This window comes from Diospyros lotus, chromosome 7, assembly GCF_014633365.1.
Source record: "Diospyros lotus cultivar Yz01 chromosome 7, ASM1463336v1, whole genome shotgun sequence".
NCBI lineage: Eukaryota > Viridiplantae > Streptophyta > Magnoliopsida > Ericales > Ebenaceae > Diospyros > Diospyros lotus.
The window spans coordinates 1,983,283-1,994,059 of record NC_068344.1 but is presented as its reverse complement, the minus strand read 5'-3'; the positions used below and the strand labels follow the sequence as shown (position 1 = coordinate 1,994,059).

The 10,777-nt window shown below is 31.7% G+C and overlaps 1 protein-coding gene across 1 annotated transcript; it reads right to left on the bottom strand.

Moving 5' to 3' along the window:
* Positions 1-6,262: 6,262 nt before the first annotated feature.
* LOC127806623 (uncharacterized) lies at positions 6,263-9,665 on the bottom strand. The gene is made up of 4 exons (XM_052344021.1): positions 9,419-9,665; positions 9,098-9,256; positions 8,782-9,013; positions 6,263-6,803 (listed from the first exon to the last, which is right to left on the bottom strand). The coding sequence occupies exons 1-4, from the start codon at positions 9,638-9,640 to the stop codon at positions 6,685-6,687; spliced, it is 732 nt and encodes a 243-aa protein (XP_052199981.1). The 5' UTR covers positions 9,641-9,665; the 3' UTR covers positions 6,263-6,684.
* Positions 9,666-10,777: the final 1,112 nt, after the last annotated feature.

Sequence of the window (10,777 nt, the reverse complement as noted above, 5' to 3'; positions counted from 1 at the left end):
GTGGTCGTAAGAAGTACGAACTGGCATCGCTACTTTACCAAGGGTGCATCCATACACCCCGGCTTTGAAAGAGGTAGCTGCAAAAATAGTGAGTAGCATGAAGAGTGCAATTGACCCTTACGATGAAGTAAGACATTGTATTCATGTACGAAATATGTTTTCTGTATCCTTACTTAGATGATTCATCATCTAACTTGGACTTTACCCCTGGAATATTCAAACGTTCAAAATGAAGATTGTAGCAGATACGAGAATGAATGAGACATGAAATGGCACTTAATTAACAGAATGCATAAGGAATGAAATGTATGTTATATAGCCCGTGTATTTAAATTTTGCTACTTTGAATTCGGAACGTTTTAAGGATGTATATCCCTATTTAAGGTTAATAATAGTTGAGAATTTATGTTTTGTATTAAGTTATGTTGAGTAGAGGTGTTCAAAAAAATCGGTGCACTGTGGAAACCGGCCAAACCAAACCGAACCAATCGATTTTTTTTTTTTTTCGAGTCCAAAACGGTTTGGTGGTTATACAAACCGCACGGTCTACGGTTTGTATGGTTGACAGTTTGGTTTAAAACCAAACCGCTCAAGAAAATATAAAAAAAATATAAAAAATATATTATTATAAAAATCACCCCTATAATCCTTATTATTATAAAAATTTTATAATAATATATAACAAGTTTATAATAATATATAACTATTATAATTGTCAATAGATTATAATAGTTTATAATAATATATAATTATTCTTTTCAATATTTTTATACTATATTATATGTTGTTAATAGTTATTTTCAAACCGCAGTAAATCGCACCAAACCAGATCGCAAATGCGGTCTGGTTTGGTTTGGTTTGGCCACACCAAAACCAGACCGCGGTCTGGTTTGATCAGAAAACTGCACTAGTGGTTTGGCTTGCTGAAAATAGTTCAAACCGACCAAACCGCACCATGAGCACCCCTAATGTTGAGGAACGATAATGTAATATCTGAATTTCGATTAATGTTAAGATGTCAGGTTCGATCATTGCTTCAGCATTTGATCTGTATAATGATTCTCTTTCGAGAAAAATGAATGAGAATTCTGGGACGGATTCGAGAAATGATATGGCTTAGCATTAATTTGAAAGAAAGGAAAAAATTTATTGTTCCAGAATTGTCCTAACTTATAACGCACCCGAAAAATCGGAGCGTTACATAAATTCACCTTAACTTTTTTTTTTTTTTTATTGTAGTATTCTTAATTTTATTTGATTTTACTTATAAAGAAACGTTTGTTAAAATGAACAAGATAAGAGATATCAAAATAAATTTGAAATAATTTTCGAACCAAGATATTGAATGATCAAGATAAGATTGAAAATCATTCAAAAATTTTAATCAGAATGTTTGTTAAATTTTTTTTAAATCTATTGATAATTGTACTTTTTATTTTTATATGTTTGTTAATGTATAATAAGCATCAAGATAAGAATTTTTTTACTAAAATATTCTTATTACCAAATTCATTCAAAATTGTTTATTAACATCAATAATAAATTTATGATTAAAATAGTATTTTATTATTAATATGAATTATCAAAAAAATTAAAATTAATATTAATATTTTATTTTCTAAATCCATATTCAAAAATAATTTTAAAAATAATTGAAAAGTAAAATTAATTATTGCTGGAATTACAATAATTCTACCTAAATAATTAAAAATAGCCAAAATATATTTTTATAATAGATAATAAAATATAAAATTGAATAAAATAATTTAAAAATTGATGAAAGGAATTGTATTAGTTAATCGAATATATATAGAGAGAAATTTAAATTTTAAAAATCGGTAAAAGGAATAATGTCATTTAAATTTTAAAAATTGTCAAAACATATGACGATTTAAAAATATATTAAATAATATTAATTATAAGACTTAAATGAATAATTTTTTTTAATAAATTTAAATTTTTAAAATGTATTAAATGACATTAACTATCCTACAAGAGGCATATAGGTAATTGATGATTATCTGCAAAATGTTAAATAAATTTATCTGAGAAAGGAGGTTAGATAAATTTATCTTGAAAGAGGGAGATAAAATGTCACACGAGAGCTTTTTTGAAGATGATCAGATAAGTTTAACAAATACGTTAGAAATACCAAACATCTAAAATGCTTTCCATATCTAACATTTTTTCCCTCTTATTTTGGTTAACAAATATTTCATTAATAAGTTAATATGACATAAATTCATCTTTCAACTTTTATATTTTTTTTATTGTGACACCCTTAACTTTATTTAATCTCAATTACACCCCTGAACTACTCAATTTCACGTTATATGAACACTTGATCAATTTTGGACTCGCGACTAATATTTATGTGTTTCTAATAACTTAAAGATATGTTGTCTTGAGATTTGAATTGACTATGCAGTCTATTATAGATGTTAATGGGATTAGAGTTCAAATTTTTGACATTATCTTTGTTCCAATTTCAAAACTTTTCAATCTAACCCTGTCAAAAAATATTATTTTTGCACTTGCTCCATCTTCCGACGAAGATTACGATGACAACTTCATGTGGTGATTGGATTGGGAATTGGGTTGGGGATTTTTCCAAATTTTAAGAGATGAATTGAATTTACTTTTTTTCTTTTGATTTTGAATTTTTTAATACAAATAAAATCTATATCATCAATGTGAATAACCCATCACTCTCTACAAAGCAATTGCACATCACATGTTGTGAGTCACGCTAAACAAGTATTCATATGGCATGAAATTAACTGGTTCAAAGGTACAATTGGGACCAAAAAAAAATTTGAGGGTGTCATAAAAAAAAAATATGAAAGTTAAAGAGGGGAATTTACATCGTATTGACTGGTTTATGGATGTAATTGAAATCAAATAAAGTAAAGGGTACCACAATAAAAAAAAATAAAAGTTGATGGGCGAATCTAGGCATTTGGTCTTAAAAATATTATTTTTTAAACATGCGTCTATCTTTTTATCAAATTATATCGGTGTATAATTTACCCTTCAAAGTTTAATTAGCATTACATAAACATGATTATGTTCTAAAATATCACCAAATATGTTTGATTCTGAACTCTCTTGTAAGGATCGTATTTCGATTCCTTGTATTTAGACTTTGAGAAAGATCTTTTAACCATGAACTTTTTCACTGATTAACAGAGGATTTGTCAAGACATGTTCCATTTACTGTTAAATAGGATATGTGTTAAGTAATTTGAATTGATAAAACACATGACATGCATAATAGACTCTTCTTGAAAGGGGTGTATAGATTTAAAATTATAGAATATTATATAAAAAAATTTAAAATTGAATAATAGTATTTAACTAAACTCGAGATGACTTTATAATCTAGTTGATATATTTTTATTAAAAAATAAAAATGTGCAATATAAATATGAACACTTACACATTTTCATTAGAAATGTGCACATTTTCATTTTTCAATAAAAATGTGTTAATTAGACTAGAAATTCATTTCCAATCTAGATAAATAGCATTAGAGATGGGCAAAAAAATTGACAAACCGTGAAAATACCCACACCAAATTGCTTGATTTTTTGGAGAGAGCGGTTCGACACGGTTTGAGAAATTCCCAAATTGTATAATTTGTGATTTGTGATTTTCTTGGTTCAGTTAAAATCGAACTGGCCAAATAGTGTATTAATAAAAAAATTTAAAATATATAAAAATTTAAAATTTAAAAATATATGTTTGCTTGATCATGAATTATATTGTGAATTTTTTGTGTTATTTTTATATTATGGACATGTAGTTATGTCGTAGATTTTGAACTTTTAAGTTTTCATTTTTTATTAGATTGTAATTTATTTTTCTTTTGAATTCCAAAATATTATAAGAATTTAAAAATTATGATTTTATATATTGATTTTATTATTTTAATTAAAAATTCACAAGCCGGGAGCACCAAATAAAGCAATAGAGAAGCACCAAACCGCGAAAATCACACTGCAAATGTGGATACTGCGATTTTTACGCACCAACCAAACCGCACGATCTGGTTTAATGTCAAACTACATATGCGATTTGGCATATTAAATGCCTCCTAAATCATCCAGACCATACCATGCCCACTCTTAAATAGCATTACTCTTTAAAACTATGATGATCAAATTAAAAAAATAAAACACTTATCACTATGATAAATAATTAAGAATTGATAACTAGTTCATGAGATATCTTTATTATTATATAAATAAATATTCTTTTTCGTGTTATGAAATATTGTTAATAAATTAATTTTTTATGCATATTGGTTGAAAATAAAAATTAATTACACTAATAAAATTTAAAATCATTACTCCTAAATAATAATTGATTTCTCAGGCAACTTTGCCACTAGATCAATAATTAAAAAGTAAATTGTAACTTTTAAATATTACTTAATAGATGTTAATTTAAATTTTTTTATTATAACACGAAGCACCTCACTAGTTATATAAACTTAAAGATAATTAAAGAAAAGAATAAGATAAGAGTACCACAACAAGTTCTTATATAAATAATAATAACTAGAGTTACTTTTTATATATTTTTCCCTTTATCTTACTTCATGAATGTTAAAAACTTTAACAAAAATACAATCACATTTTATGTTCCCCTCCATTTCTTCTTCCTATGTGGCGAATTAACCAAAATCTAACCATCTATTAGTCTTTATTTTCAGTTCAACAATGGCAAAACCATTATAGAACTAGAGAAAAAGAGAAATATATTAATAAACTCTTAGATTCTAAGTAATTTGTTAAATAAATATGGAGAATAAAGCAAAAAGAAGAAAAAATGTGAAGGTATTTTTATTATATTAATAATTTTAACAATAATAAAAGAAAAGTATAGTTACAGTTGTGAAATTATGAAATATCACTATCATTTCTCAAACGTCAGAGAGAGGTGTCTTTGTTTTTTTGTCAAATTTTAGAAATGACGAGCATAATTTATCCTAAAATATCATAAATAAAAATAATTACAAACTAAAATGTATTTATATAATAAAATAAAAACTTGATATATTATTACATGTTATAAGTAAAATATATAAAAAAAAATTAAGTAAAAGAGTAGATAAGTTCTAATGAGATATGTGGTACATCCCTTGTAGCATATCAATTGTTGGGAGCATAGTATGGAAATTGAGATACCTTCCCACCAAAGAATCTTTTTAAAAGCCATTCCTAGTGACTCTTCTACCAATCTTAAGGTAAAGGGTACTAAGTGGCCCAAAGATTAAATTATTTTTTTTTTCTTTAAGTAAAAGAGTGTATAGTTCTAATGCATTATTGGGATATGTGGCACATCCCTTGTAGCATATCAATTGTTGGGCATGGTAGGGAAATTAAGGTATCTTCCCACTAAAGAATCTTTCTAAAAGCCATTCCTAGTGACTCTTCTATTAATCCTAAGGTAAGGGTACTACCTGGCCTACTAGTCGAAGAGCACAAAGACTACACTAATTTTTTAGAAAAATAATTTTAATTTTTAAAAAGAAATTGAAAAATTAAAAAATTTCTTTAAATAAAAAAATGAAATACAAAAAAAGATTTAAAAAATCATAATTTTCAAAAGTAAACAATGAAAACTACTAAAATGATTTTTTTAAATTTTCTTTATTAATTTAGAGATTTAGAAAATACAATTTTTAAAAATTTTCACAAATTATCTCCGTTTTTATTTCTAACACAAACTTTGCAAAATAATTTAAATCATCTCTATTTTTTTTAACATATATTTTTATTTTCTACATTAAAAACTAATTTTTCTCTAAAAAATCTAAGAGTTAGTTCGCAAAGTTCATCCACAAAAGATGACTTAAGAGTTAAGATCAAGCCGAAAAAGATAATCGATGCCCAATAGGTCAATATTCTTATAGTTAGCCTCGAGGGATGAAGGAAGCAAGACTAGCCAAAAGAAGGCTGCCGATACAGAGAATCCTACATTTTTAGGGTAAAGAGGGGTAGAAAAAATGCCTCATCCCAATACTTGAATATCAAGCACTACAGTGTTAAAAATAACTCATGTCGCACTCTGAAGAAAAACTTGAAAGATCTTCAACAAATGATACCTATACCTAACACTGACATAAATGGATATGTAGAAAATACCTACGGCCTGCTTCAATCATTTGAACAGAGTAAAGTTCTACAAAAGGAAAAAATTAAAAAAAAAAAAAAAAAAAAGAAAATTAAAAATCATTTTACACAACTAAATAGCCCCTCAAGGGCTTTGTCCCGTTTGGGGAAATGCCACAAGTTAGTCTTCTTTTTAAGGTATTCTTGTGGCACATCAAGACATGCCCAGCCGGGCTTTCAATTCAATTCAATGCCATATATCAAACATCCAAACAAACAGATAAAATAAAGGTCAAACACAAGAGGCTCTCCCTAAATATTTGGTTATTCTGTTCATCATATTACAAGCAAGTCCACAAATTACCCACAAAACCCAAAAAAAGAAAAACAAAAAAAAGTTGGAAACAGACAACTAAATATGCTGCCCTGCCTGGATTCTATTATCTTCTTTCTTCCATTTACAGCAAACTACTTAGCTTGGAGCTTTTATTCAGATGTATCTTTGAAGACAATGCCACAAGTAGAGAAAACCTTTACAGTGCCATGCAGTAGAAGAAGCAGCAGCTCAATAAGTCCAATCCTGAGGCAACCCAACATCCGGAGGCAGCTGGCGCTGGCACCCCTCTCCTTGCTTCACCACGCCGACCACCTTAATAGGATTCCTCAGAGCATTGTGAGATAGGCCTGCATACGACGACAAACTTTACCCCTGTTTTCTTCAATACAGTAACCAGAATTGATAAAAACAACTGACAAGCTAGAATTCATGTACTCTACCCACACGTAACAGGATAATGGTTTTGATATGTGATGTTCTGTGGTAATAAGAATCCACGGATCGCAAAAATGTGGCCTCAAATGTAGCTAACCCCACATAGTGAGACAAACTCCTGCTTGTTCCTCAGTAATGCTCACAGTTGTCAAAGTCTCAAGGCGCATTTAGGCGCCACGGGAGCCTAGGCACGAGCCTTTTGGTTGAGAGGCGCACATTTAAAAATTTGTATAAAAATACTTGCATCATTATATTCAATACACACACATAAAGAGGTAAATGCAAACTTTGAACTCATAAATAACAAATAGCCAACACTATTTAACTAAATAATTGAGTGCTTTATTATTTTATCAAATTTCTTCTAATTTTTTCAGCTATTACTAGTTAGATTTAACAAATCCTTCAAAAAACAACAAAAAGGACACACAGGAGAGAAAGGCCTATGTCTTGCGCCTCAGAGTTGAGGCGCAACACTTACGCCTTTGACAATGTAGCAATGTTGTTAAGATACATAATTTACAACTATTTTTATTCAGTGTAGTAATAGGAAACGAAGGAGCACAACAATGTGGCCTCAAATGATATTTACAAAGGAAGGTAATAAAGGATCAACAATCAGTTACTTGGGCTTAGAATGGAGCAAATTATTGTCCCACTCGACCACCGGCCACCCCTGTTCTCCAGTTGTCTCTTCACTCTTTTATGTGTAGTCACTCATCAATGGAGCACTCTTCTTAACCAAATGGAGCATTCTACGTTTCCATTATTGTTGTCCAAGCAATGCATTCTATAAAATGACCTTAATCCAAAAGGGAAACCAAAGCAGGGGCTGAACAACATAGAAAAATTTGTTTAACAAGGAAATTCACTACAGTCAAAGTAGTTTTGGCATATTCATTGAAACTGGTAAACATACAAATAATGCACTGCCTTATCCATACTTTCAATACATCACAGTGGACCCCTACAACTCACAAGCAGAGGATTCATTACATCGACTTACACCAACTCAAGTAAATAGGTCACAAGAGAACCAGTGGCGTCAATGACAATTTCAACCTATAAATTGATGCAAGAACCAAGGTATCCGAACCCATTGAAAATTTATGGAAATTTGAATTGGAAATCATGAATTCAACAGAGTTCAGAGGAAAAGATTTGGTCAAAAACAATGAATTTTCAGTGAGAATGGGAAACATGCAAGGGAAAAAGGTGGGAAAATGGACCCATAACTTATAATCAAAATTATGAAGAGTGAAACTGTTAATTTGATTGTTCAGGGTGCATAAATGATAAAACATTTCAAATCAACATGTTAACTAAAAAACATGGAATTGTATTCTACACTTCAGTATATATGAACTAGAAATCAAAATCCATTCTGCACTAGCCAAATCATGATTTTTTTAGCCCAATTTGCTGCAACCAACTAGTGAATGCAACATAATTTCATTCTAATATTTAATGCCTGATTTGCTCTAATATTGAATGTTTCTGCATAAAAAATACAGTAATGCGCATGCATGGACATTACACGTTCACTGAGCTTTACTCTTGCCTTTTCTGCACTTTGATTGAGCTAAGATTTAGATTCAAAAGATCTGAAACAAAACGAGCCAAACCCACTGGGGCCAAAGAAATCCCATAAAAGGTAAAATCAACAACGAAATACTGCAAATATTAGTGTAAGCTGCATGTTACCGTAACGCATTTCTTCAGAACAACAGTAAAGATGAACAGCAGGCAACAGCAAAATAGCAATAAATTATAAATGTGCAATTTGTGTGTGTGTGGGCGCGCGCGCGCGCGTGAGATAGAGAGAGAGAGAGACCAGGAAGAAATCGTGGGAAGACTGTAACAGTTACATTGACAGCTAGCCATTCTTACTTTGTCGCTTTCTAGAGGCGGCGGCGGCAGGAGGCTTCTCGGCGGCAATGCGCGGCAGAAACACGCCGGTGCCCGAGCACTCTCTCGCAAAACCGCCACGGCCGGCGGCTACCGCGAAACCGCCAGTTCCATGGAACGGACAGAGCTTGCTTTGCAGCACCCGGTTTTGCAGAACCCGGCTTTGTTGCTGTCTCTGCAAAAAACCAAACCCGGTTTCCCCAAAGCTCTCAACCTGCCATAAAAACCAGAACCAAAAACATCGCCATTAACCAAAGCTGAAAAAGTGACACCATGAAGAAGCAGTAGTGGGTTCCACCTGTGGTCGGACTGGGCTTAGAAAATGGTACTGCTGAACCGGTCTAGACCCGGTCCATAACGCTTCCGCCCTATGGCTACGAAGGCCAGTTCCGTTCAGGCTAAAATGCTCGGCCGGCGAGGCCGCCGCTGGGCCGTATCGAACCGGCGATCTGAAACACTGAAACCCGACCAAAGAAAGTGAGAAACAGCGGCACCGAAAATCCAGCCTAGCAGCAGGTGACATCACTGGCAAACCCAAAATCTCTAGAGTTCGACTCTACTCCGAATGGAATAATTTTATCTATTAAAAATGAAAACAAAAACAGAGAGAAGGGGTAACCTGAGGGGGAGGACAATGTTTAACGAGGTTTTGGGTTGGGGCAGGGCGGTTAGGGTCGAGGAAAGACAAGGCGGCAAAGTGTTGAGGCCGGTTTGAAAGCGGCGGCGGCGGCGGAGGCGGCGGCGGCGGCTGCAGGCGGCGTCGAAAGGCGGCTTCTTCCGGGAAGATGTCAGAGGGCAGCCACAGTTCTCCGTCGTCCAAGTTTGGAGGGAAATCCGCCATTTTTGTTGAGAGAGAGAGAGAGAGCAGAAATTTTGAGGGTGGAGAGCGGGTTATTTATTCATAGTTCAGACTAAAGCAAGTAAAGTGCGCCGTGTCTGTGCGTGTTCGCGAGGTGACGTTACAATTCCCCTCCTCTAGCCAGATGTCCCGTCCTCATTGGCCGCCTCGCTTTCTACTTATTTCGTACACTGAATCTAAAATTTAGCACATTCACCCCCCTCTTTCTATGATCCTAACACACGCGCCTTTTGAAATTGACAAAATCACCCCCTTTTAAGACAAAATTACTAGAAACAAATAATTGGCTATTTAAAGTTTTCATTTTGAGACGCGAAAATTCAATAAATAAAAAGCCATTCTCTATTATTATATTACTTTTAAAATTATAATATTATAATAATTTTTTCACGTACGATGCGTGTTGTGTTAATTAGCGATGGTTTTCATCTACTCAACTATTCAATTATTTTCTTTGCACATGCTTCATCACTTTTTTTTTTGTTTTTTTATGTAACATTTTCGAGTATATGGAATAACAATATACTTGGTCTTGAGGAGTATTGGTTGTTAAGAATCGATAATTATGAGAATATATTGTTATGAAGTTACACGTGATTGTGAGAATAAAGCGAATTACTAGCAAATGTACTAGTTTAGTGGATTATTAGGTGTATTAAGTATATGTTTTTCCATTAATTTTCTCTTTTCAAAAAAGATGAAATACGGTGATAAAATCAACTAAAACGATAATATATATGCATGGTCTCTCTTACAATACGTGTCACAATAATGCATACATAGAATGTGGTGTTGCTTTAGATATTTTATTGAAATAGCAATGGATTTAGGAATTGTAGTCAATAAGAGTAACTTGTTTTGCTATAATATCATAACATATCATATTTTTAATCAAGTAATTTTTTTTTTGGAACAAAAAATTATTAAAACTTTTCAATTTTGAAACACAAAAATTCAATAAATAACACTCATTCTCTTTTAGTATATTACTTTTAAAACTATAATAGTTCGTTCGCATACAATATGTCTTGTATACTTGTATTAATCAATAGTTGTTTTCGCACGTTACTCAATTTGTTCTAACATTTTTTTTATCTTTTCATTTCATATTATCCATGT